Source organism: Apodemus sylvaticus, chromosome 3, assembly GCF_947179515.1.
Source record: "Apodemus sylvaticus chromosome 3, mApoSyl1.1, whole genome shotgun sequence".
NCBI lineage: Eukaryota > Metazoa > Chordata > Mammalia > Rodentia > Muridae > Apodemus > Apodemus sylvaticus.
Genome location: NC_067474.1, coordinates 24,975,943 through 25,003,791, shown reverse-complemented (window position 1 = coordinate 25,003,791; position 27,849 = coordinate 24,975,943). Strand labels below are relative to the sequence as shown.

The following is a 27,849-nucleotide window of genomic DNA, read 5'->3' as shown; positions in this document are numbered from 1 at the left end:
GGTTTTAAGTTAGTTGGGTGTTACATTTTACGTAAAGCTTTTATACTAAGGTTTATTGTAATTTTGAACACATCCTTTTTTGCAAAACTTAAAAGAGGCAGTACGTACTTGCTGTGAAGGCTGGAGCTAAGAGCCCCAGCCTCCAGGTAAGTATTAGGTAGTGAGTGCGGTGGCCACCTTGAGAGAACTGGAGCGCTCTAAGTTCATGTGAGATCCTGCCTCAGTAAAATGAAGCTGCAGCCACTGAGGAAGACACCCATCATTAACTTTTGGTACTGAGCTTCTTCCCTCGCTCAACACATACACACAAGATGCATAAATAGAAAAACTTAATGAAAAACTGGATTCATGTTAGACGTAAATTCTTCCCTTTCAAAGTTCTGGCCCTTCAAATACAAATTTCTACCTTAATTTGAAAAATAACAGATCAAGAGTTCAAGAGCACGCTGGGATAGTGTCTCAAGAAAAATAACTTTGGAGCTTAAGAGATAGCTCAGTGGTTAAGAACACTGGTTACTCTTCCAGAGGACCTGGGTTTGATTCCAGGTTGGTGTTTCACAGCTATCTATAATTCTGTTCCCAGGAGATCTGCCACCCTCTTCTGGCCTCCCATGGGCACTGAATGTAAATGGTGACAGGGCTTTGCTATGTAGCCCAAGCTGGCCTTGTACTTGCAACAATGCTTCTGCCCCAGTAGTTATTGAGATTTCATGTGTTCAGCAACATTCCTTTAAAAGAAACATTTACAATGCATATCAAACAACATTTTGCACAAGCAATGCTAAACAGCAAGTGCTTTAAGTAAATTGTATTAGTTTCATTACTCTTGAAATTAATTAACAGCAAGTGCTTTAAGTAAGTTGTATTAATTTCAAGAGTAATGACCATGAAAATAAAAGAATATGCTACATGTTAAGTTAAAGGACATTTTATTTACTGACAGATTAAAAAACTGTAACTCTGGGAAGTGCAAAATGCACTACTGAGCCCATTACAAAGAACTGTTGTTAATACACAATGTTTAAGCAATGCTACAGGTTTTTTTTTTGTTTTGTTTTGTTTTTGTTTTTTGGCAAAGTGCTGTGCTGTTCATTCTGTATAAAACTGACCATCTCTGACCCCAATCAGTATAAAAAATGTATATAAAAAAAGAAAAACAGATAGTGGCTCAAGAGAACAAGCTGCCATTTATGCATAGATTGATGTACAGTATACAATCTAACCAAAATGTCCCTTTTAAATTTCAAGTTGATGAGAGAAAATATTGTGCCCATAAACACATTAAAAAGGCACATAGTACAACCTACAATACTTTTCAGAATCCATAGCTCATATCCTGCCTTCAGAAGGCAGATGTGTTCACAATTTTACTAGAGTAAAGATAAAGCCACTTCTTTAAAATAACACACACAGTTATTGACTAAAGTTCAAAACTTCTGGAGGAAAACAAAACCACACACACACACACACACCTGAGGCTCCCAAATACACACCTCTAACCTCACCAAGCACTGTTTGGCTTTTTACAAGTCCATCTAGAAAACAATACTAAAACATCAGGCAAGTACGAAGCCAAACTGGGCGTTTAACAATTAGAAACATTTTTCAGTATCACAAGGAAACTTATCAATGATACACAGAACATCATCCATTTAAGCTGCCTTCCTCTGAATAGTAACTTCTCTTCCACATAAAGGATACTGTTGCCTCTGCACCTATTCCTGCCTTTCTGCATCTATACTTGGTATCTCTTTGCACCTAAGCCACTTGAATTGGTGTCACATTTCAAGAGAAACTGGCCTATGACAAAGCAGACAACACTGTCTTATATGTAAGTTTGTAAAATCGGCATTCATGTACAATTTTAACAGAATAAGAAGGTAGGGTTGCCATTTATAATACAACAGAGGCTTATGGCATGAAACTACCTTACTTTAAAGAATTTAAAGGTAATAATATCTATAGGCCTTAAAAAATAAAAAGATAATTTCAAGGCAACAATAGAAGTATACACTAGTATCTCCCAGTACAAGGAGCAGTCTTTTAACTGTCTCTAAAACAGAAAGAAAAAGGTAAAAACTTTTTTCCACTAGTCTATTTCAATGCATTTAAATGTCTATCTTCTAGTTGTAGTCCTTCATATGTACTTTTGTTTCCAACGCAAAGAAAATAAGGATAAAGAAAATATCCTCCCGTGCTGCTGCTTCTTTCAAGAGTAGACAGAGACTGAATGCCTCTGTGAAGACGGAGCAAAATAGCAAAGCAATTCAGACTTTAACAAAAGCGAAGACTGTAAACCTGTACAGATTAGAGAAGAAAAAACGACAGCCAGGCATATGGGCCATCACGAGTTTTAAGTAAACACTCTTTTTGCTAAAACCAGAGAACTAATAAAACAATAATTTGCATGGGAACTAGAAAAATATACAGAAAGGTAATGTTCTGTTTTGTTTTGAACTTCCTGCAGTGGGAAGTAAAATCTAATCTTTTTCATCTCTGTAAAACTTCCCCACCTATACACCCATACAAATACAAACTGTCACAAAAGATAAGTATGGCGAGCTTTGAGTACCTATATACAGTACAGAAGAAAACCCAGGAAATAGTAATTAACAGAATACACATTCTAAAATGTTTAACATAAAACACAAACTTTGGGGAATGAGGGGTCTACTATAAAAGCTAAAAAATAAGACTCTAGATATATGGCCGATGCATACAATGTAGTCCAGACTTTGCAAACAATATCGGTTAGGAAATGGTCAGTGTTACTAAATTCCGGAGTCTAGCTTGTTTTGTTTTGTTTTTGTCTTACAGTGCTGGGGATGGACCTCAGGACCTTGCATATGCTAGGCAAATCCTTTACCACTAAGCTACATCCTCAACTCTTGGGGTCTTCTTACTACTTGTACTTTCACTGCTTTGGAGAACACTGTAAACCACTAGTAGGTATAACAGCAAAATGATGGTGATGATAATAATGAGTATAATCAACTCAAAAAATGTATTTTTGGCCATGTTTCAAAAAATGTCTAACAGGTTAATATTGTTCTGTGTTATTAGATTTGTATCTAACACACAATAGTTGCCTAACAAAACACCTAATGACTAAGAACTTCAATTGAGTTATGTATGTAACCTTTTTCTTAAGTTCTTTTAAGTGCCAAGTTTAGATTTTAGACATAAACTTCAGGTTCTTACACAAAAACCACAGTGTGCTACCTACTTAACTATAGGTGGTGTGGTAATCTTAACCCCAAAGAAAAAAATCCCAATAATTGATTTGTTTGCTGGTTTTCAGGAACAAAACACTAAGCACAGACAAAGCAAATGAAAAGTCAGTAAGTGACAGAGATATAAGTGTGCTTAAGGGATAAATACGTGTGGTGGGAAAGTGTTAAAAAAGCAAAAAACAAAAAAAGTGTAATTTAATACACAAACCAATTCATGCTGGCCAAACAAATTCTGATGGCTGAGCTCTCAGTTTGTGAGACACAGCTTACATGTGATGTAAGGGAATAGGGAAACTACATATATTCAGAACCTCTATCCAGAAGACACTTAGCTGTTCTATTTCAAGTTACCAACATATGACCCTATAAGAGCTGCAGTATAAAATATGTACACCTCCATGAAAACAAATAGTAACAACTTCTCAGTTTAACAAACTCTACAGACGTGACCCCTTAATTAGAAAACAAATAAATAAAAGGAGAAGTCAATATGGAAAAGGCCTAAGGAAAAAATTAGTCTACATTCCTGTTATATGGAGACATCCTGGCACCTAATCACAGCCAGTGTTAACACCCTTCCCCATCTAACTGCAGCTCTGAAACCCAGCCTCATCTGCGGAGAGCATTGTACCTTCCCTGAAAGTCTCCCAGGGTCCCTGCATCAAGCTGCTTCAGGGGTAATACTTCACATAACAGTATGTTTTGTTTTTCCTTGAAATTATTTCATAAACAAATGTTTAGTTATGCAGAGGGGCTAGGGAAATGAGCAGTTTGTATATGCAGGCAATGGTGTTGTCCTTACTAGAATGTGCTTCAAGCTGTAAATGGGTTTAGTCTTCCAGAAAGTTAGTTACAAGTATGGATGGCTCATCAAAAATCCATCAAAAACTGCTCTTAAAAATAGCTGACCAGATAGAGGTAAGAAATGGACTTTCTCTACACCATGTTAACTGCTATATATGAGTGGAACCCTGCACTCTAGCCTCCTTAGCACCAACCCTGAAGGATAATCATGGCCTTCCACAACTAGGTTCAGTAGAAAGACCCTGGAAGTTCACAGAGTTCAATTCTGACAGCCCCACTTCCAACCAGTATATAGTCCTCACAACTTTGTGAGGGAGGTAAGTATTATTACTCCCCTGCTGTGGAGGAAACAGAGGCCAAAGTGGTTAAAGATATTGTGAAGTTAAAAAATGAAAGCTTGTGGAAACCAACCCATCAGTCTTCACTTAGGTGCTAACAGATGCCACCAGAAATCCCTTGAGAGGACGGGCTCCATGTCTGAGGAGTCACCACTGTGTCTCTTTCTTATAGCAGACACAAACATAAAGTCACTGAGTGCCTGGGCACACACTTGTGCATTTTCAGGTGAGCTGGCAGTTATGAATCTAGACATCTCCAAAAACCGACTGCTCTGTGGGTTATCTACAAACAGATTCCAGATATCATCTCATGGGTCTAATTTTTCCCTTTGCATATGCAACAAGTGCTTTTGTCCACGACATCTGTAGTATTTGTACCATATCGTGGAGTCACATCAGAGTTACTGAATATGTTGTTCACCAAAGTTAATGTACCTGAATTCCACAATGAACTGCAATGACTAATCTGGGGGAAAAGAACCATACATATGTCAAGTTTTCTTTCAAAAGTAAGTTCAGCCATTAATTCCATTATATCCATGGCAAAAAATCACCTGTTAATGCTCATATTAGTGTAAAAATGTACTCATTATATACAGAAAAGACTATCAAGTACTGGTCAATAAAGTATATGGCTGACCCTGAGAGTAAGTTTTTGCTTACACAAAAGATTAAATAATACAAAATAAAGGAAATTGAAAAGATGCCTATTCTTACACTTGGGGTAAGAAATGTCCTTAAGATGCTAACTCATACATATACCTTACTGTACTTAAAGACAACCCAAACACTGTCACTGTATTGATATGTTTCCAAAAGTACTCTGAAAAGGTTTTTTAAAAGTAATTGTCAGGAGCAAGGCATTATGTGATACACAGCACACAAATCTGGTTGTGATAGTGTCTAAACACACTGATACACTAGGTGATTGGTCTGTAGTTGGCTGGAAGGAGACAGCACTTTCATTGTACGCACATACATCCAATACATATGCACAAAACCTAAGGAAACCAACCACCATAACTCAACGTTCTCAGTAATTGTACTGGCGTGGGCAGGGCTGGTGAACCACCCAGCCACTGTGCTTCATTTGTCGAGTGTGGCAATCCCTGGTAAGGTTCTGGCGACGGAGGCCATTTCTGTTCAGAGACTGTCTTTCACTGTGTCCTTTTATCCACTGGGAAGGGCGAAAACTCTTGGGCTGTTCCAAAAATGTTGCCTGAGCAGCAAGCGCTGCAACACAGCAGTGAATGTGCTTCCCCATTTCACTCTGGGCTTCCATTCTGAAATAGACCAAAGTAAGTGAATCAGTGACAGTGTATGACTCAAAAAGTTACTTAAATTGATTTCTTACATTTATTTGTCTATGGTTGGATAAGAACCTGTATCCCATAGGGCTGTTTTAACAGGTGTACACTACCATATCCAGTTTATTCACTGGCAGCTGAACCTAAGTTTTCTTGTACACTATGCAAGCACTCTATAAATTGAGCTATATCCCAGTCCAAGTTTTAAGATTTTTGCCAGTTATTCAGGAAGAGTAGTTAACATATTTTGTCTAAAATTATCAGAGGAAATTATATACATATGCATGCACGCACATGCACACACGTAGAGCAGAATTAAAATAGATCCCACTAAGAAATTAACAGAGGCCGGCGGTGGTGGCGCACGCCTTTAATCCCAGCACTCGGGAGGCAGAGGCAGGTGGATTTCTGAGTTCGAGGCCAGCCTGGTCTACAGAATGAGTTCCAGGATAGCCAAGGCTACACAGAGAAACCCTGTCTCGAAAACCAAAAAAAAAAAAAAAAAATAATAGAGGGTTGGGATGCAGCTCAATGGTAGAATGCTTGTTCAGTATGTACAAGGCCCTGGGCTTGATCCTTAGTAGTAGGGAAGAACAAAAGCAAAAAAAATAAAATAAAATAAAAATAAAAAGAAAGAAACAAATATAAAAAAAAGCTAATATAAACTCAATGGTTTTAGAAAGTGGGCATTTGAGTTCCTAGTCTTCCCTGCTCAAACTGATAACACAGATCATATGGTCCCAAAGTAAACATACTTACTCTGTGCCCGTGAGTCTTATAAGCAGCTTTTTCTGGCCCTACAAATGTTAAATGGTGAACTATTAAATCACTAGTAAGATTTAAAATGCCATTTTAATTTTACTACTAGGACATGGTCATTTTTCTTTATTAAGACTGATTTACTATGGGCAACTGAAGACATATTACTTAAAATTATGGTTGCTCATAAACTTTCATAAACAATAAAGGCTAAGATGCAATAAAACATAGACTCTAAAGCCATTATAAGTACTTAGCTTCATACTCATTTGGTTTATACTGATATCCCTGAGGACAGAGAAGAGGTAGTATGTTTGAAGGACAGGGTTAGTAAGGACCATTTACTGTATAAAGTCTTGACATTTCAGTGACACTTGATTCTATCTTGATTTAGAAACATATGTACACATATAGCCCTTTTGAGACAGTATCTCACTGTGTATTCCAAGCTGTTCTTACACTAGTGATCCTCCTTCCTCACTTCCCTAAATCCTGGGATTACAATCACATACCACCATGTCTGGCCTATGATAATTCATTTACGAAAACCATGTTTGTTGGTTTGGTCCTACATGTTAATATTTATGACATAGGAATGGAAAACCAACTTCTTATGTCATCAAGTTACAGACATTTAAGTCCTAGATAGAGTGCACAGATACTGGTTTAATAAGGTTGATGAAATACTCTAGGGCTAGGTTCTTATGGGAAGATTAGAGTATGATTTGAAACACTCTACCACTGAGCTGCATCCCAACCCTCTATTAATTTCTTAATGGTATCTGTTTTAGTTCTGCTCTACGTGGGTGCATTAATAGTATATAGAAAGCATGCCCCTAAATGGGTTCAGAGTATAGGCAGTAATTATTGGTATGAGCCCATACAGTAAAAACAACCTAGGACATTCCTGGGATGTTAATAGTATTCATCTGTGGATCATGAGGGATGTCATTTCTGCATTTTTAAATTTTTGGCAATGAATATCTGCTGTAATATTACTTTGCAAAGCTGCTGATTATACACACACAAATGTACTTTAGTACTGAAATGTATCAAATGACAGTAAATAAATTTAAAGTGATAATTTGTTAATAGCCATGTTACTTTTTATGTGTATATTTTTTGAGATTTTATTCATTTGTTTTCTGTGTATGAATGTTTTGCCTGCTTATAAATCTGCACCACATGCCTGCAGTACCCATATAAGCCAGAAGATGGCATCATCCACAGGGATTGGAATTACAGTCATGAGCCACCATATGGATTCTGGGAATTGAACTTGGGTCACATGAAAGATCAACCAGTGCTCTTAATACCTGAGCCATCTTTTTAGTCCCTAATCATGTTAAATTGTTAAATGGATTCTACAGAGATGCAATCAGAATCAGTAGGGAAGAATTTTTAAGAACTAAAGAAATGCTTAAAGCAACTATAAAGCAATTAAGTCAGCATAAGCGAGTTATATTTTAAATTTTAGTTGGGATGCTGAAAACACTTAACAAAATTATGGCTTTCAGTAAAGTGGCACTTGAAGACCCAATTTATGCCTGCTACTTTGATTGTATAAAGACATGATTTTTGTTTTGGTACAAGAAAGAAGAAATATGTCTAGCCTTGCTAAAATGCAGCTGTTATATTGGGACTTATGAGGGTAGTAATTCTAGAAAGGTTAGCATTGCTCAAGTTTTATTTATACTCCATAGATGGGAAACCAGCTACATACAGTAGTCCAGTGGAGCCACAGCCTAAACCATAGAAAAGGAGCCCTTTAGATGACAGTGCAGAGCTCCAGAGGACCAGACTCACCGGAACCCTCTACCTACAACAAGGAATAAATTAGTGGCAACACTCACAATATGCTCTGATGTTGCAGGGCATGTTCCATGGACATGAATGATGGGCTAGCCAGACTCTAAGCAGATGAGATGGAGTAGGACTTGGTGTTTGTGAGAATTGTCTCAGATGTAGTCCTGAGAATGTTCTTTTGATGAAGGTCACATAGTAGAGAAGGTTGACTTGGAACACACTAATCTTAACTGACTTCCCGTCTTCCCTGAGCTTACTGGGCCTTCCCCTATCTCCATTTCCGACTACCATGTAACATATTTCATTTCTGAAATCTGAGGGCAGCCCTTGGAACAAATACTTGGATTTTTAAGATTTAGCATCATTTAAGATGACTTAGCTAAGAATATGTAAAAGAAAAATTTTTGAGACATTTTAGGTGATTTAATACCCTAAAATAATCTAGTCTATAATATACCAGAATTACATTATAATATACTTATCAGAAATACTAGTCTTTTTATTTCCCTTCAGTAGCATGATTTTATAAAGGAGGTAGGTATCTCTCTATTATACAACTGAGGCATGCTGCAATTAAAAACTCAATCTTGACCTGAATGTAGCATAGCCCAAGTTACTTAAGGAAATTTCTAGCACAATTAGTTTTAAGTCTTCTAAAGCCTTAGCTTTGTTCTGTATAGAAATAAAATTTTGCTTAGCAGACTACTTATGCATACCTGGGACCGCCTGAGTTATATTCATCATTCCCACAGCTGGCCTCACTGAGACCAGGACAGGAGTTGTGCACAGCATAGACAGACATGCTGGGATGTTCAATGAGAAGGTTTTCCATAGGACTTGTTTCCACTTTGATAGTGGTTAATCCACCTGCTGTAAAACATGGGGGAGGAGTAATAAACCAGCTCTCCTCCATTGGACAGGATTCAAACTGAAGGAAGCAGGAATCACTGGTGTCAGCCAAGCATTCCAAAGATGCAGGTAAACAGGAGAAGACAGAAGTGTGCTCTGCTGAGGACTCTTCACCAATATCTTCATCTTCTTCTTCTTCCTCTGCTGAGAAATCGTTGCAGGTATCTAGATTGTGATCCACAATGCATATGAGAGAGAATGAGAAGTCAGTTGTGGAGTCACAACAAGATCACAACAGAGTAAAGGACAATTAACAGATGTTCACAAAGGCATTTATATTTGCTTGTAATAATTATAATTTCCAATCTCTGTGTACCATTACACAGACATTGAAAAAGGGCATTAGGGCTTTCTATCCCAGCAAATAGCATATTATGATCCTGTGGGTTCCTGTTGCTCATATGAGGGTTTCCTATCAAAGTACCTCTACTTGGACCAGGCTTTAGGGGTTACAAAACTAAGAGTTCACATTTTCTGTGTGCATATGCATACATTCATGTTTGAGAGCACTAAGACGTAGGTATATGTATGTGCAGAAGTACTTCCTCTAGCTCCAGGAGTTCCCACTTTTGAGCCAGGTGTGGTGGGGTGTGCCTATTGGGAAATGAAGGCAGGGGGATCAAGAATATTTAATATTATTGTCAGCCGGGCAATGGTGGTATACCCCTGTAATCCCAGCACTCTGGGAGGCAGAGGCAGGCAGATTTCTGAGTTCGAGGCCAGCCTGGTCTACAGAGTGAGTTCTACAACAGCCAGAGCTACACAGAGAAACCCTGTCTCGAAAAAACCAAAATCCAAAAATCCCCCCCCCCAAAAAGATTATTGTCAGCTACATAGCTTTCTGGGTGCCACTTCTTGTTACGATTAATTGTTGCATTTGCCTTACCTATGAAGTCAACAAGAATCCACTCATCATCTTCTTTCTCACTAAATTCTGGTTCTTGGCTGGAAGAAGTAGTGACTTCGCCTACAAACATTTTATTCAGTCTCTGAAACATTGTTAAGGCAAGATTGAGACTTTGGCAGGATATCTTTATAGCTGAGATTTCAAAACCCTGTCTTCAGTTGGCCCAATGTCACAGACAGGAGATTAAAGTGCACAGTGTTTCTTCAACTTAAGTGAAGAGCAAGAAGAGTCATCATCCCTAAAATAAAACAGAAGATGGCTGTTTATTTACTTACTTTTTTTTTTTTGAGATAAGGTTGGCCTTTCCTTCCAATCCTCTCCTGCTTCCACCATGATGCCAAGCTGTCATTTCCCTACCCTGATGTTCTGCTATTTGTATTCATTATGTATGTCTTTCAGTATGTCTTATATTTGTTGTAAGAACAGAACAACATAGTTCAGCTTTTGAAACAATTCCTATTACTGGCACGGACAAATTTTATTCTGTGGAAACTTATCCATACAGAAACTGGGGCTGGCAACATTATTCTCTGTGGAGTGGTTCAGGAGTCATGTGTGCACATGGTACTCAAATCTTGGTTTCCCCCTTTCTCACTTTAAAGGTTAGGTAGATGGAGCTGGAGAGACAATATGGCTAAGATCACGTGTTGCTCTTGCAGATGGCCAGTTCAGCACCTCCATAGCTCACAACCAGCTATTAACTCCAATTCCAGGAGATCATATCCTCTTCTGACCCCAGAGAGCACCTGGCATACACATAATACATATACAGGCATGCAGGTAAAACACACATAAAATAAATGAATTTGGGGGTGTGTCACTTAGGAAGATGCACCAGTAAGACAGCTCAGTGAGTGGGTAAAGGCACTTGCTTCTAAGCCTGGGACCAACACAGTAGAAGGAGAGAACCAACTTACACTTATCCTCCAACCCCACACATGTGCAACACACACATTTTAAAAAAAGATTTAGGAGGCGGGCAATAGTGGCACAAGCCTGTAATCCCAACTCGGGAGGTAGAGGCAGGTGGATTTCTGAGTTCAAGGCCAGCCTGGTCTACAGAGTGAGTTCCAGGACAGCCAGGGCTACACAGAGAAACCCTGTCTTGAAAACAAACAACAACAACAAAAAAGATTTAGGAAGCTACACAACTTCAATTGATAATGACTCCTACCTTAGGAGGTCCTGGTAAGTTCTAAATGACAAAATCCAGTTTATTTTATCTAAGCACAAAGTACAGTTATAAGTACCCATTTCTACCTGGCTGTCTAATAGCACAGTAAATTGAATACACATCAAGAATAATTTTTAATTATTTTCTCAAGAATATCTCTGCTTTCCTGACTCAAAGTTCCCTGAACAGATCAACTGTTACTCTACAAATATTTAGTGAGTGCCTATTATGTATAAGGCATAGTACTGGACACAAGGGGGCAGCAGTGAAAGAGAGTCACATTGAAAGTGAAGCAGTGCAATTATGGATGTAGCAGAAAGAATACTAAATGGTCCTCAGACCTCTCCAGTGTAGCTTTCCAGTACGTGACCTTGGATACCTGAGATCTGGAGTGAAGCAGAGGTAGACGGAACACTGAGAGCCTGCATAAATGACAGCATGGCAATGCTCTCGTAGCTCAAGAGCCAGGCAGGGTCACAAGAAGCACCCAGGGGCCAAGCAGGAGCAGATCCTCCTGCAGGGCCTTAGAAGGGAGAATTACGAAGATACCCCCCCTCTTGGGGGGGGGGGAGCTGGAGAGGTGGCTCAGCGGTTAAGCACTGGCTCTTTGTTCTTCCAGAGGTTCTGAATTCAATTCCTAAAACCCACACTGTGGCTCACAACCATCTGTAATGGGATCCAATGCCCTCTTTTGGTGTGTCTGAAGACAGCAATAGTGTACTCATATACATAAAATAAGTAAATCTTTTAAAAAAAGAAAAGTCGGGAACCCTAGGCATGGACATACATATCTTTAACCTTAGTGTTTGACAGATTGTGTCTGGAGGATCAAAATTTCTTGGCCAGCTTGGGGTACATAGTGAAATGCTGTTTTAAAAACAAAAAACTAAAAAACCTAGCAGTGGTGGCCATGCCTTTAATCCCAGCATTCAGGAGGCAGAGGTAGGTGGATCTCTCAGGAGCTTGTGGGCAACGTGATCTACAGGACAGCTAAGGCTACAACGCTGTCTCAGAAGAAAAAAGCAGGGAGGGATGATCAGGAGGAACCAGGATTCTGTGTCAGTCTAGTGGGGCCATTTAGAGGCAGGGATATCACAGAGTACAGAATGGATGCTACTGCTGTGCTGAGTTAGGGGAATGTATCATGTTAGAGATTTAGAAGGTATCAAAACAATGAGAATGACAAGTAGGCTCTGTTTTGTTTTGTTTTGAGCAGGGTCTCACTCTAACTCTAGTCCAGGTTGGTTTGAAACAGTGATCTTTCTGCATCAACTAAGATTACATACATTAGATACAATGCCCAGCCCACTTTCAAAATCATCTTTAAAGAATAGTTGAACTGTGTAGCTAAACCATCTGGGGCCATTCTCCTTTTTAGAATAGACTGCCACAACTATTTGTATATAAAGGTAAAAAAAATCTCAAAACATGACATTAAGACACTTGGGGGTTGTAATGCATCATCCATCCATTAATTATTAAAAGTGGGTAAACAGGAAATATCACTTGCATAACCAGTTTTTCTGAAACCGTTTGGGCAACAGCATGATCAGGTTGCAAGGACTGCAGACTAATAGAAATCAAGAGAAATTATAGAAAAAATGGACTTGTGTGGTCTGCCTGACCCGAAAGACGAGTCATCATGAGGTTGGATGTACACAGAGGGTTTTGAGCATGAAAGGAAGGGAGAGTAAAGACTTTCAAACTTTCCCAGTTTATCTTAGGTTACGAGGGCAAATATCACGCCAAGTGTGCCTGCGCTGACTGGGCTGAGAGCCTGAGTGTTAAGGCTGTATGACCTGATTAACTAGAGCTGCTGCGGAGTGGAGAGCCACAGGAGAAGTCGTCAGTGGTCCTGAGTGAGAGCCTTGTCCTCTGCCTATGATGCCACCGGGGGACAAGCTTGGCCCTTGGATTCAGGCCCTATCAGTGACTACAAGCCACAAAATAAGGCTAGATCAAGGGTACTGGGGCATCTGCAAACTGCTTCCTTCAACTACAGCCAAATCCAGGGCTCTGGCTATGCCTGTGGTATCTGGACTCTACCATGCCCTGCTTGAATCTTAACTTTTAAAATTGTTCTGTTAATTTTTTTTTAAAATTTTTTCTTTCTTTCAAGACATGATTTCTCTGTAGCCCTGGAACTTACTCTGTAGACCAGGCTGGTCTCAAACTCAAGAGATCCTCAAGATTCTGACTCCCAATTCTGCTGAGATTAAGGGCATGTACTATCATAGCCTGGATAAAAATTTTCATGTGCGTTCATGCGTGCGTGTGTGAGTATGTGTCTGTGTATGTGTGTGTGTATACAAGCGCCTACCTGTGCACTCTGAACTGTCTTGCCAGTCTCTCAATTTAGTTTTTTTTTTTTTTAATAAAAAGTGGGTCTTATTATGTAGCTACCCTAGAACTTTTGATGTAGACCAGGCTGGCCACAAACTCACAGGAAAGCCACCTGTCTCTGCCTTTCCACTCCGAGATTAAAGGTACATACTATACCCACCCTTAATTTTCAATTTTAACCCACTTAAGTAAACTGATATTTGAGTCAAACTTCAGAAAACTTTCAACTACATCTGAACAGTTATCATATGTGAGCCCCCTTTTCAGCTGTAAACTTTATCAACCAAATACAAAGCCAGGCAGGGAGCAGTCTACTTTTTGCCCAGCCAGCTGCTCCCTTGTATACCCAATAAACAATTCTTAAAGCAAAAAACCTAAATATGCTTTAAGTATTTCCTGTGAGAGCTTTGCATCTGATTATGCCACTCATATAAGGTATACACTAGAATGTATTAGAAAGATTTGTTATTGAAAACATTAAATATCTCATTAATAATTTTATAACAATTATATATCAGTGTAGTGATTTTTTTTGATAGGTAACATAAGTACTGAAAATTTAAGCATCCACACAGGACAGTGCAGTTGTGTTTTAAAAAAATCTAGGGGCTGAAGAGATAGGCAAGCAGTTAAGAGTGTTAAAGTGATGGTTCACGCCTGTAATCCCAGCACTTGGGAGGCAGAGACAGGTGGATCTCTGAGTTCAAGGGCAGCCTGGTCTACAGAGTGAGTTCCAGGATAGCCAGGGCTACACAGAGAAACCCTGTCTCCAAAAAAAAAAAAAAAAAAAAAAAGGGTGTTTGCTTCCCTGCAAAGGGACTAGAGTTTGATGCCCATCACTCTTGGGTGGCTCAAAACTGCCTCTGACTCCAGCTCCAAAGGATCCCACGCCCTCCCTCTTTTGGCCTCAAGTACCTACATGCATATTCTTTCTAGTCTTTCTGTAGAGGGGCAAGGGGGAATAAAAATTAAACATCTTTTAAAACTTTCCCTAAACTTGAATACCCTGTCCTTCCACAGATGACCCAGAAAATGTCCCTTCATAATAGTCACTATTCCTTCAGACACCTGACACAGCTACAGAGATGGTAGCTCCAGGAGGGGAGCAGGTTCTATGGAAACCAAGAGGAACCGGGAGGCCTCAGGTCCCCCGTATGTCACCGACTTATAGTCACAACTCTAGAGCAGAAGTAAAACTGGTGAAAGTCCCAAAGAAAACATGAATCCCCAAGAGGACAGACTGACAAAAATAGCTTTGGAATTTAGCAACGAGGCAAGAGAAGCAGGATGAAGCAGCCTGTTCTTAGGTACTTGGCAGCCTCTAGGTAGGAAATGGAAACAAATTATCTGGGCCCAAGTATTGATCACCTACCCAAGCAGATTTACCCATTACTGCTTACTTGCTTTAAAATATCTTCATCCTCCATTACAAAAAAATACATGGTATATATATTTTAATCTCTAAGATGAACAAAACCATATCATAGAAGTTGAGGATGTGAGGATGGATTGGTTCTGTTTCACCACTTTGTTCAATCATTGTTAGCATCTGGTTCATTTTCCTTTGTTTTTTGTTTTTCTTGTAGGCATAATTTTTAAATAGTCATACCTAAAATTTAACATTTTATCTTGTTTCTCACACATGAGTAAAAAATGTTTTGTGGACAGAGAAAGTAAGTATCTGAGTTTACTTCTGGGTAAAACATTCTCCTTTGAGAACGTATTGAGGAGTGGGTAATCTATAAGATCTTGCTGGTATGCATTTCTTGGTTATTTTGTTTGTTTTTATTTTGAGACAGTTTCTCTGTGTAGCTTTAGCTGTCCCAGAACTCACACTGTAGATCAGACTGGCCACAAACTCCTGAGAGATCTGCCTGCCTTTTTAATGCTGGGATTAAAAGCCTGGACTACCACCACCCAAGCTGGCTCTTTTCTCAGTTTTGAGATACTCAAAGATGGTGTGGACTCAACTGTTGGTTTTGGAAGCCTGGTCCTTCTACCACATGTGGGAATTAGTTATATATTTTTTCTTTAAAGGGTATCTGTATATGGGTGTGTGTGTATCTCAGAATGCTTATGGTTTGTGATGGCCAGTTGAGATATTTCTCTATCCTGGGATGAGGAAACCGAACCCTAGAATGAAATGAAATGAAAATAACTTGTCCAAAAGTGAGAGAGCTGGTGTCCTGAGGCAGCAGCAGGGCAGGGCTCCTTCCCGCCTGTGCCTTGCTTTTCCCTGCACTTGACCTTAGGCTCAGCCTGATTCTAAAAAAAAAAGTCCGAGACTAGCACTTTTCAGTGGCTTTGGCTGCCAGCAGGCGGCTCCAAAAACATTTTTAAAATTAAAAACAACAACAAAAGAACCCACAACTTTGATGAATGCAATTTTGAAATACCAGCTGGCTAAACATACCATTGAAAAGCAACCTCAAAACGATTACTTGTGGGTCTGGAGAGTTGGCTCAGGGGTTAGGAGTACTGACTGCTTTTCCAGAGGTCCTGAGTTCAATTCCCAGCAACCATATAGATGGCTCATAATGGATTCCAATACCCCTTTTCTGGTATGTCTGAAGACAGCTACAGTGTTCTCAAATATATAAAATAAATAACTCTTTAAAAAACAAAACAACAACAACAAAAAACAAAACAAAAAACTATGACTTGCGGGCCAGAAAGATAACTCAACATGTCAACATGTCTGGTGGCAAGCCTGATGACTTGAGTGTGATTCCTGGAATCTACATGGTGGAAGAAAAGAAGCTAGCAGTTCAGAAAAACAAAGATGTTAACACAAAGGTTTGTTCTTTTAGTCAGAAAACAAGGGCTGGCCTTGAACTCCTGGTTCTCCCACTGCCGCCTTTCCAGTTCTGCACTTCTAGGCTGGAGCCACCAAGCCTTGGCTTTGATTCAAGTCATTTAAAAATTAATTTTGAACTACAAAAATATCAAGCCAAGAAAGTTGTCTTTGCTCCGTACACCTCTATTTAGCTAATTTACAAGGAGATTATTCCCCTGTGGACTCACCACATCCTGTTCTGAAGTCTTAAGTCAGTGAACAGAGTTAGCTTGGTAATTCACTGTTTTGTTAGCCCTAACTTTTGAAAGCAGTCATTTCCAAGAGAAATACACAAGGGAGCAGAAAAGAATAAAAGACAAGATGAAAAAACAAAAGAGACACTGGTCACAAAAATTGGTAGGCCACGGTTTCCAGCAAGGACTTTGAAAATTATAGTGGCTGAGGCTGAACAAGCGGCCTGGTGCTCTCACACCTGCCAATGAAAGGTATTCCGATCACCACCACGCTGCCATTCAAGATCTCCGGGCGTTTGTAAGGATGTCGGTGGGGTGGGGTGCGAAGACCCTGGGTCATCCTCTCCTCTCTCAAAACTACTCAGCATTCTAAAAGGGCTCATTCAGCCAGGCCCGCCTTAGTCTTTAAGGGGTTACAGGTGGAAAGGGGGTCCCCCTTAATCTACCCTGAACTTTTACACGGAGTAAGAAAACATACCATGAAAGTAGAACAAAATGAAGGAATTGCACGGGAAATCCCTCTGCAGATAGTAAACACCGCTTCCTTTTAATTAGCTGTGTGGCCTTAAAACTAATCTTTCTGTGCCTCCGAGTTTCCTCCGCTCTAATGGGCAAAGTTGGGGCCTCGCGGGGCGGTCGCGACGGTGAAACGAAGTCTTGAGAGCCCACTGCAGTCTCTAGCACGCCCCAAGTGCCAGGGATCGAACTGATGAGGTTCCCGCAGGTGCAGGCTCGGCGAGGTCGGGAGGGCTCGGGGCGACTCGGGGTAACGGAGCAGGGTTCCCGTCACCCGCAGGTCCTCGGTGTCGCCGCGCACGTCACGGTAGGGAGAGGGCCGGGAGGAAAGCCAGGAAGTGGGCAGCCAACCGCCGCCCTCCCGCCCGGGTCGCCCGCACTTACGTGAGCCGAGCGGAGCGGCGAGCGGCTGGGAGCGGCGGGCGCTGAGGTAGCTGCGGCGGGCCGGGCTCCTGCGCTGCGGGCGGGCGCTGCCCTGGCGGCCGCCGGCCCGTCCGGATCCTTTTGTTGTTGTGCAGCTCCGGGAACAGCTGATCGGCTTCCCGGCCCCGCCCCGAGCCGCGCCAGCCCCGGGCCGACCAATCGGCTGCGCGGGGGCTCCGGGGCCGCCCTGCGAGAGGTTGTCACCAACGCACGTGACCTGGCAGGGCCGCCGGCCCGCCCCGGGCAGAAACAAGCCCCGGCAACAAAGCGGGAGCCCCGGAACAGTCCGGGCGAGCGGAGGAGGGGAGAGAACAGCGGCCGGGAACTGGCCGAGGTGGGAGCCGGCGGGGCCAAGAGGACAAGAGCCCGACCCCGCAGGCGCTTCAGCTGAGTGAGGAGCCCAGAGTGGGCACAAGGCGCTCAACCCCCTTTTGCTGGGAGGTGGTCAGGGAGACCAGTTGCTCCTCCGGCCACTGTAGATAAACCCGTGGTCGTGATGCTGGAGGCAGCCCCCGCTCGGCATTCTTTGAAAAGGTGCCCGTGTCCCGCTCCTTCCCCACTTCTTAGAAAGACAGACAGAAAGCCAGGGTCTAATCTGCTCTGGGAACTTCAACTGGAAGCTCACAGGTCTTGCCCCCAAGAGTCTGCCCTAGAAAGACCAGTCAGGCAGAGGAGGCCACCATTCTAAAGGCCTTAACTTCCGAAAAGAGGAACCCCGAGTGAAGAATTAGCTGTTTCTTCCCAGGCGTCCGCATCTAAGGTCTTACACGATCCGAGAGGGTTATGACCTTTTTTTTTTTTACAAAATGTAAACATTCACATGAGACCTACGCACTCACCAGCAATTTATAGTGAGAAGAAAATGAGACACTGCACTTACAAAGAAAGGGATTCTAAGCCAAAGCTCTTCCTCGCATACATTGGGGGATTAACTAGGAATGGCAGCAGTCATGTCGGTGCCTGTCAGTTATGTGGATTTTGTGGGGCTGAGATGTAATCTTCTGGCCTTGGTGAGATGTATAGCTCAAGTAGTCTCAAGAGACTCTGAGATCTCAAACCGTCGATTTTCAGCCTGTGTGTCACCTAAGACCATTGGAAAACATGGCTGCTTACAATTTACAGTAGCAAATTGTAGTTGTGAAGTAGTAACAAAAACAATTTTTATATTTTCGGGGTCACTACAACATGAGAACTGTATTAACAAGGTTAAGAACAACTGGGCTATACAGATGGGTGAACAAAGAAACAGGTTATAGATAAAGATGGCAAATACCTGGCTTCCTCCTCATTCTCTTGACGTGAGACTAAGACCTCATTAGTGTGCCTTTTCTCCTGTCAGCAGGGCTTCCCTTCTTGGTGAGTGGTCCAGTCTGGTCAGATACATTCAAGGCTGGTCCTGGACATGTTTACCTGAAGCTGTGGACCTATCAGCTCCCTGTTGTTTAATCTACCAACCACAGATTAGGAGAGGGGGACCCATCCCAGGCCATGAAAAACACTTAAAACACCCAGCCTGAGAGGGGGAGAAATGGACTTTGATTTCTAAGACTCTCTGCTCTATAGGGAGTCAGAGAATTGTCTGACACTCAGGTAATAATAATTGTTGATCATTTGACTGCACATGTTTCAAGGGTGTATCCATGCACAGTCTGGATTTTAGATTTTGGAAAATCAAGTTCTTTTCTGTTAAATATTATTGCTATGTTAGGAGCCCCACCATTTCTTGTTTCTCTTTAAGAATCCATCTAGAGGCCACTCTGCCCCGGGATTAAGGGTGTGTGTGGGTGGGAAGGAATGCATCTAGAGGTCATCTTCTCATTTAGAACCAAAATGTATTAACAATTATGAAAGTCTAGTTTTTTTTTTTAATCAAGAAAACTTACTTAGTACAGCTTAATACGTTTGTTATTCCTAAAGGCAAAGTGTGAAAGCAGTACCTTGTTATGACAGAGAAAACCGGATATAAATGATGCTTCCTTCCAGAGACAGCCACCATCGGCCTCCATCATGAAACCTAGTCCTCTACCTCATACATACACACCTTGAATCTGGGCAAGCCCTGTCAGTGCTTTGAGCCACACAGTAAACCAGTAATGATATTCTAGGACTCACACTTATGAGCAGTAAGACTCTGGCAGTTTCTGCTTTCTAGTCTGGAAAACAATCACAAGACAGGACAGACTGTCAGTCACACTGTGAAGAAGTTCAAACCAGCTGTGTAAAAAGGCCACAAGGGAACAGTCCCCGGAGCCCAGTCTGTCCAAGCCGTGATACCAGACGGGAGAGAGAGAAAAAGACCCTCTGGGCGGTTCCAGTCTCAGCAGATTATTTATGATAAGATGTTTCCACCGAGTCCTGCCAAAAAGGCAGAATCCTGAGCAAACAAATGGTTGCTCTTTTTTTTTTCTCTTTTTCTTTCTTTAAAAAACCAAAAAACCTCACTGTGTAGTCCAATCTGTCCTAAAATTCCTGATTCTCCTGCCTCTGGCTTCCAGGGGCTTAGGTCACAGGCATGTGCTACTATACCCAGGAAATAATTGTTTTAATGGTAAATTTAATGCAGGAGGTTTGCTGTTTTGCTTTGTTTTTCAGAACTGAACCTAAAACAACAGATGAACAAGATACAAAATGAAAAGCCAGAAAGCCAGTAGAGAGAATTTGTACAGTATCTGCAATCTTTCTTAGCACTTGTGAGGTGGAGTCAGGAAGGCCAGGAGTTCAAGGTCATCTTCCAAGCTGAGGTCTATCTGGTCTACCAGAGATCTTGTCTCAAACAACACACCAACCAAACCCAAACAACAAGAACAACAGAAATCCTACCGCCAACAACAGCAACAAATCCCCCAAAAGGCCTATCACAGACATACCCATTTCTTATTAACAAGTTATTTATTTTTTCATCAGGCCAAGCTTGCTAGCTCAGTGATAGAGTAACCACAAAAGGAAGGGAAAGCCATATGCTATCCGGGCATCGCTTGCTTTCTGTTTATTTTTGCTGATGTATAGTCTTACCACCCGTACTTGTTTTATTCCTGTGACATACCAAGAAACACTGATAGTTGTTTGTAGAAAGTTCATATGTCTGTCCCTATGAGGAAGTAGTATTTCATCACTGAGATTGTCTGGAGGTGTAGGGGACTAGAGATAATAAAAGGAATGTTACTCTTAGTTTTACAAATTGTTTTGAAATTTCTACTAACAACAGAAATCACCCAAACCCTTGACTGCACAAGTCACCAGGGTGGATTGTTCCTGCTACCTCTCTGCCTGGAACACTCTGGTTTGCATACTTATATGAAGAAGGACACAGGATTAAGGTCACCTCTGCAGCATGGAGCTGTCTGCATGCATCTGAACTCAAATCCCACACCAGCAACACAATCTTCTCTGTGTTGGATGACAAAAGACCTGGCCATTCCTTGCCTGACCAGACCCAGTGAATACAACCATCCTTTAATTCATAGGCTAATTCTCAGTGTTGCTATAGTACCCAGTTCCAGGCTGCCCCCCTGCTGCGGGTGGCTTTCTCTCCCCATCTGTCAGAGTACCCTTGTCTGTTTTCCATGGGACTCAATACACTCTATCTACCAGAAAAAATTCAACCTCAAGTTTTGTTTGAAGGATCACAGGTCTGGGTCACATTTATGCCATCATCCAGAGACAAGTAATGCTCCTGCCTCCTGCTCACAAAATTAGGTTGTGGCTGTCACCCTGCCAGCCACACTGAGATTGCTAAGAGTATTGTTTCCTCCCAAGCCACAAAGGAGGACCCTGCAGGCCTTCTTCCAACATAAATCACCAAACTGTTCAGCTAGACTGTACAACTATAGAGAATCCCAAAGTGAAGTCGGCTTGGTCATTTTCAATCTGTTTACCGACAGTCTACTGGGCTTTGACTACAGGCCAAACTGTTGCTGGTTGTCTAGAGAAAATGCAAAGCTGTTCTAGATTGCATTTAAGATGGCCAGCCACTTAAAATTCCAGTGATATCCATTATTCCAAATGTCAAACTGTACCAGAAAGCCTGGGACAGAAGTGTGGTGGTTTGAATAAGAATGGTTGAGGAGGGCTCAGAGGTTTGAAGAGTGGCACTCTTGAGATGTACTAAGGGGTGTAGCTTGTTGGCGTGGGTGTGGCCTTGTTGGAGGAAGTATGTCACCGTGGGCCTTCAAAAGCTCATAGCATGCCCAGTGTTTTTCTTCCTGCTACCTTCTCATCTGGATGTCGAACTCTCAGCTACTATCTAGTACCAGTTCTGCCTCCCAGTCATGGTTACAATGGACTAAACCTCTGTAAACAAACTGTAAACAAACTTAAATGCTTTCTTTCATAGAGTTGTTGTGGTCCTGGTGTCTCATCGCAAGAACAGAACAATGACTTAAGACAAGGAGAAAGGAAGAAATTTCCTGGATCCCACTTCTCTTTTTGTGTGTTTTGTCTGCATGTGTCTGTGCCCAATATCCATGCCTAGTGCCCACAGTAGCCAAGAAAGGGTGTCAGGTCCTAAGATGAATTATAGACAACTGATACAGGCTGGGAATTGAACCCAAGTCCTCTGGAAGATCAGCTAGTGTTCTTAACCTCAGACCCATCTCTCCAGCCCCTAGTGTTGAGACAGGGTCGCACTGTGTAGCCCTGGCAGGCTGTAACTTGCTGTGTAGACAGACCACTGTGGTCTACACCTGTGTGGCTCTTACCCTTGCCTCCCACGTGCTGGGATTACAGGTGGAACTTTACCCTCTAACTGAAACATAGAAAACGGAGCTAGGGAGTGAGGGCTCACTCCAGCACTGTAAGCACAATAGCCTCTCAAGACTCTCCGGCTTCTGGGCTGGAGATGCGACTCAGCAGCAGAGCGTGCGCCTGACACGCGGAAGACTTTAGGTTCCGACCTTTGCACCCTGGACACAGGAGGCAGAGGCGGGGGCTCTGCAACTTGTGTACTGTCTGTAAATTGGCTTTGTAGTTTGTGTTTCGGTGCTTGGGGTGGAACCCATAAAGGTGTCTAGAGCCAAGAGAGAATTTATGCCTACCTAACCCAGATCTTAGCTGTTGCTTTTTGTTTGTTTGTGTTCCTGTTTTGTTTTGTTTTGTTTATTTGCTTGAGACAAAGTCTCATTAGCTTAGGCTAAATTTGAACTCATGGGAGTTCTGCTTTAGACTTCCAAGTGTGGGAGTAAAGGCATGCTGGGCTCTGACCTGAACCTTGTGCTGACTGCTCCCCCTTCCCCACCACACATCGTTCCCCCTCCTCCACCACACACCATCCCCCCTCCCCTGCCACACACCATTCCCCTCCCCCACCACATACTGTCCCCCCTCCCCCACCACACACTGCCCCCCCACTGTTCCCCTCCCCCACCACACACCGTTCCCCCTCCCCACCACGCACTGTCTCCCCACTGTTCCCCTCCCCCACCACATACCATTCTCCTCTCCCCCAGCACACACTGTTCCCCCCTCCCCCAGCACACACCCATGCACTTGAGCAGTTCTATCTTCCCAAAAGCAAGAGTATAGAAACTGTCCCATCCCACCCACCGCCGTCCCCCAGCCCACCCCACCCAGGAGAGCCAGTTTCTCGGATACCGTATTACCCATAACTCAGAGCAGACTTGAGAGTGAGTATGAGAAGTAACAGTTTAGAGGGCTGGTTTTGGACCTTGACTTTAACCTCTCCTTACCCTAGATTTTTGATTTATAAAATAAGGATTTTTTGAAGGCCCTTTTCAAAGCTGTTCTAAGGGCTAACTGAAGTAATAAATATGAAGTATCTGATAGGATGTTTGGCCCACGTTTTGGGTGTTACCTGAGTGTGCTAGCTTCTCTGACCTTCTAGCAAGTGCTAGGTAAGAGGAAGGTTTCAAGAAAGGCCTCTCTTTCCAGGAGATGAGCTTTGAGCCAAACCCTAAATGACCCCGTGAGCAAGCAGGCTCTTGAGGCTCTAAGAAACGACTAATACGAGGCCCTGCTACCACCAGTCACTGCAGAAGACTGGCAGTGTAGCCAAAGGGTCGGCAGGGAAGGCAGTGGTCACCTAGCTGGACGGGGCCACTGTCGGGAGGGGCTTGCAAACCAGAGCAAGTCTGCATTGTATTTGAGATATGATGAGAACCCAGGTTCTGTGGTATGGGTCTGTCATCCCAGTGACTCAGAAGCATAGGCAGGAAGATGGCAAGTCCTTCTTGAGCAACTCCTGTTACTTGAAATAAAAGAGTTTTAAGCATTAAGGGTAGGAGATACAGCTCAGTGCCCACTGCTTGTCGACTGTGTACAAGGCTCTAGATTCAGTACCCAGTATTGGAAAAGGAAAAAAAAAAGCTGCTGAGAAATGAGTAGGCACAATGATCAGCAGGCCCTCAGTCAGGAGGAGAACCCAGAGGCGAGCCGGGAAATGGGCAGCAGCCATCTTGAAAATGATCTTGGTTTATTTTAAGGTTGAGGTAAGGCTGTTAAGTGGGCTGAGGTGTGTCTGGGGTGGTGGTGGGATTCTGACTGCTGGTGGATCCTAACGCAATTAAAGGGAACGGAGGTGATCGAGGAAAGATGGGGCAGGGCGATGGGGCAGGATGGGGGCGGGGGGGGGCGTGTTAGACTGGAAAGGCTCTTCATGCCTTTCGGTGGAAATGTCCAGGGCCATTGGAGAGTTTGGTCTGCAGCTCCAGGGAGAGGTGGAATGGCTGAGGTGAGGGTGTGACTTCTCAGTGTTTCCATCATATTAAAACAACAGAGGTGAGTAGAACGCAGAAAGGAAGACTTGATTCAGAAGAGAAACAGCCCACCAGAGAGTGGGAAAAAGATGCCATGCTAGACTCCCTAAAAGTAGCTTCCTTCAGAAAGTCTGAGCAGCTGCAAAGAAACCCCAGCGAGAGCCCAGGGACAGGGCATTTCAAACCTCTAGCCCAGTGGCTTTGGATCTGTTGGGTAGTGGTCAGTGGTAACCCTGATACAGCGGTTTGTGGGGACTGGGAAAGTCCTGGTTGGGAGAGGTTTAAAAGAACAATGGGAATAGAAAGTCTAGTTATAGGGCTGGAGGGATGGGTCAGGGGTTAAGAGCACTTGTTCTTAAAGAGGACCTCGGTTTGATTCCCAGCTACATGGGGGCTGGAATCGTTGCTTCCAGAGCTTGGATATCATTCTCTGTGGACACCAGGTGCACTTGGGGTACACAGGCATACGTGTGAGTAAAACACTCATAAAATAAATAAATCTTAAAAACACTCATAAAATAAATAAATCTTAAAAACAAAATTTAAAAAGTCTAACTGTATTTGTCTGTTCAGCAGCCTTAACCAAGTTCCCAGAACAGAGAAGTCACAGAACAGTTGATAGTGTCTGGGTAGAAATCTGAGGGCAAGCAGTGAGACCAGGTGCTGTGCCTAACTTTCCAAATCTAGCCACACTCTGAAGTGCCAAGGCCAGGCCTCTTAACATACATTTCAAGGTAGGGGGCACGTTCGGTTCATACAACTATGCAATCCTTTTAAGATTTATCTTTATTTTAGGTGTGTGAGGGTTTGCCTTCAAGTACACCTGCAGCACCATGTGTGTGCCTGGTGCCCTTGGGAACCACAAGAGCGTATCAGATCCCCTGGACAGTTTCAAGATGTTACGTGGTTGCTTCTGTCAGCGCGGCATGTGGTCTTCATCACTGACTCTTCTCTCTAGCTCCAAGAGAACCTTTTAAAGGGAAACTTGAGCCAGGCACAGTGGTATAGACCTATACCCTGGGAGACACAGTGGTATAGACCTACACCCTGGGAGACACAGTGGTATAGGCCTACACCCTGGGAGGCACAGTGGTATAGACCTACACCCTGGGAGGCACAGTGGTATAGACCTACACCCAGGGAGACACAGTGGTATAGACCTACACCCTGGGAGACACAGTGGTATAGACCTACACCCTGGGAGACACAGTGGTATAGACCTACACCCTGGGAGACACAGTGGTATAGACCTACACCCTGGGAGGCACAGTGGTATAGACCTACACCCTGGGAGACACAGTGGTATAGACCTACACCCTGGGAGACACAGTGGTATAGACCTACACCCTGGGAGACACAGTGGTATAGACCTACACCCTGGGAGGCACAGTGGTATAGACCTACACCCTGGGAGACACAGTGGTATAGACCTACACCCTGGGAGACACAGTGGTATAGACCTATACCCTGGGAGGCACAGTGGTATAGACCTATATACCCTGGGAGGTAAAGGCGGGAGGACCAAAAGCTAGAGGCAGTCACAGCTACATAGAGTTAAAGGCCCGACTTGGGTATCTGAGACTGTCCCAAAACAAAAAATGGAAGTGAAGAAAAAGAATGCTAGAGAGGACAGTTCCGGGCAGCTGGAAGGGAGTGGGAGGCAGGGACATTGTGGTCGCATCTCAGATTTCTACTAGGGGAGAAATGACACCCGGGTATTACTCATGAGAAGGGTGTCACAGAGAAGCTGAGACTGGCAGGAGAACCGATGGGGTCATCGCAGTAGCAAGGCCTACCTGAGAAGGGGTGGGGTCAAGAGGTGTTAAATGACTTGGTTGTGTCACATAGCCTGTGAGTCACTGGGACCTTTACCTGCCCCCAGGAATTATCATTCTGCAACTGTTGAGAGCCACCAAACTCCACTTTAATCCTTTCTTTTCGAGGGACTGGTGAGAATTCTCCTTCAGGAGCCAGAGAAGGAAACCTGCTCACCTATCAAGTGACAGCTGCCCTGGCGACCTATATACTAGATACTGAAGGCTTGTGAGGTCAGCAAGTTCATGACAGGACAGGAAGAACAAACTGAAACACCTTAGAAACCAGGTTGAGTATTTTGAAACTATGGCCAGCCTTGGCCTATTTGTTCGGACAGAGCTTAGTGAATTGATGGTGAGCTTGGCGGGTCTCCCAGGGCCATTTCAGGGGTTACATCATGGGATTTACATATGCAGATCAGATCCTCTTTCGGTGCCAAGGAATGCGTGGCTTTGCGATGGTGCTCCTACAAACTCTCTTATCTCAGCCTTGTGCTTTGCAGCCCAAATGTTAAACACATCAATCAATAAATAGACCTTGGCTTCACATTCTGTACAGAGCGATCGAACAGGCACACACACACAGAGTCTCCTAGCTACGAGACAACCTCCGTGCTGCCAGGTGGCAGGCTTCCAACCCGTGCTCCTGGACATAGGCTCACCTGAGAGACAGGCTAAGGCCCGCGCCTCGGGAAGGCCCTGCCGTTTCAGTCATGGCAATCTCCAGGCCTTGCCTGCGTTACTTGAAGGCAAACCTGGATCCGACGGGTACCTCTCTAAGCTCACCCAGAGAAAACGGCTCCAGTGTGTTCTGTGGACTGCCGTGCGGAACCAATGAAGAAAGAACAGAGGGAGGCGGCTTTAGTACGAGGGATGGGTGCCCTGCTTGCTGCTCAAACCGGAGCATCCCAGTCTCGTTAACCCCAAACCAGAACGTCAAGTCCTCGCATTTGTCTCCTATCTCCTCACCAGTCTTCCTGTGGGTGCTCCCTGCCGCCTCGCCTCCCGCCTCTGGAAAGCACCTGGAGCAGCCACCCCTGGGACTGCTGTGAAACTTTGTTTTTCCTAATGGTAGGTTTTTGAGTTTCTGTGGTTTCAGTTTCTATTTCTGTTGCCAACGTTTGTCATCTCTTCTCTCATACCTTCTATGGGTAGTTTCGCATTTCCCAGGCATTTGTCCTCTGCCCATCATGTCAGCTACGTAAATTGTTGACAAAGTTGTGCCAGATCAATCTGTCGCTATTGGTCTTGTGAAAGAAAGACCAAACTCAAGCTGGATGTGCTGGCGCGCGTCTGTCATCCCAGCACTCGGGAAGCGGAGGCAAGGGGATCTCAGGCTTGAGTTTCTGTATGGTGAGCTCCCGGCCAGACTGAGCTGCAGTGTATGACATGAGCACCTGACGCGGAATGAAATAAAAGTACGCTGGACTGCCACGCCTCCAACTGTTGATTGACTGATCACCTGCAATTCTCCTCGAACATTAGAAACATAGTTTCCCCTGTCTGAAATGTTGACCTGTAATGCACTGCAGCTGAGCTCAGTGACTGTCTCCGCCCTTTCCCTTTTGAGACTTCCTCTTTGTCCTGGTTCTTTGTTGACAGATAACAGTCACTGTCATAATCTTTACAGTTTTGTATTCTGTGTGAACTCCAGACCTAATTCATTCAGAACTTCTCCTTAGATCCATTCATAAATCAAAACATTTGCCTAATAATAATTGATGAATAATAGCTGAATGAAAGGGCGGGGCGTGGTGGCACACGCCTTTAACCCCA

General features: G+C 43.2%; 1 protein-coding gene across 5 annotated transcripts; it reads right to left on the bottom strand.

Annotated features, from left to right (window-relative positions):
* Positions 1–912: 912 nt before the first annotated feature.
* Positions 913–27,564, bottom strand: Tp53inp1 (tumor protein p53 inducible nuclear protein 1). Of its 5 annotated transcripts, none has more exons than XM_052176076.1 (5): positions 27,043–27,564; positions 26,736–26,891; positions 10,043–10,301; positions 8,964–9,321; positions 913–5,658 (listed from the first exon to the last, which is right to left on the bottom strand). In XM_052176076.1, exons 3-5 carry the CDS (start codon positions 10,152–10,154, stop codon positions 5,409–5,411), a joined length of 720 nt encoding a protein of 239 aa, XP_052032036.1. In that variant the 5' UTR covers positions 10,155–10,301; positions 26,736–26,891; positions 27,043–27,564; the 3' UTR covers positions 913–5,408. The 5 variants fall into 5 exon arrangements, with proteins under 5 accessions (XP_052032036.1, XP_052032037.1, XP_052032035.1 ...); XM_052176077.1 differs by having other exon boundaries at positions 27,216–27,564; XM_052176078.1 differs by lacking the exons at positions 26,736–26,891; positions 27,043–27,564 and adding exons at positions 6,442–6,479; positions 17,511–17,661 and having other exon boundaries at positions 5,561–5,658.
* Positions 27,565–27,849: the final 285 nt, after the last annotated feature.

Bases quoted from the DNA above. Each gene is read 5' to 3' on its own strand.
- Tp53inp1 (XM_052176076.1), bottom strand. From the start codon at position 10,154: ATGTTTCAGAGACTGAATAAAATGTTTGTAGGCGAAGTCACTACTTCT. The intron at 9,322-10,042 runs GTAAGGCAAATG...ATCACAATCTAG, and splicing joins GATTCTTGTTGACTTCATAG to ATACCTGCAACGATTTCTCA. The intron at 5,659-8,963 runs GTATGCATAAGT...GGTCTATTTCAG, and splicing joins TATAACTCAGGCGGTCCCAG to AATGGAAGCCCAGAGTGAAA.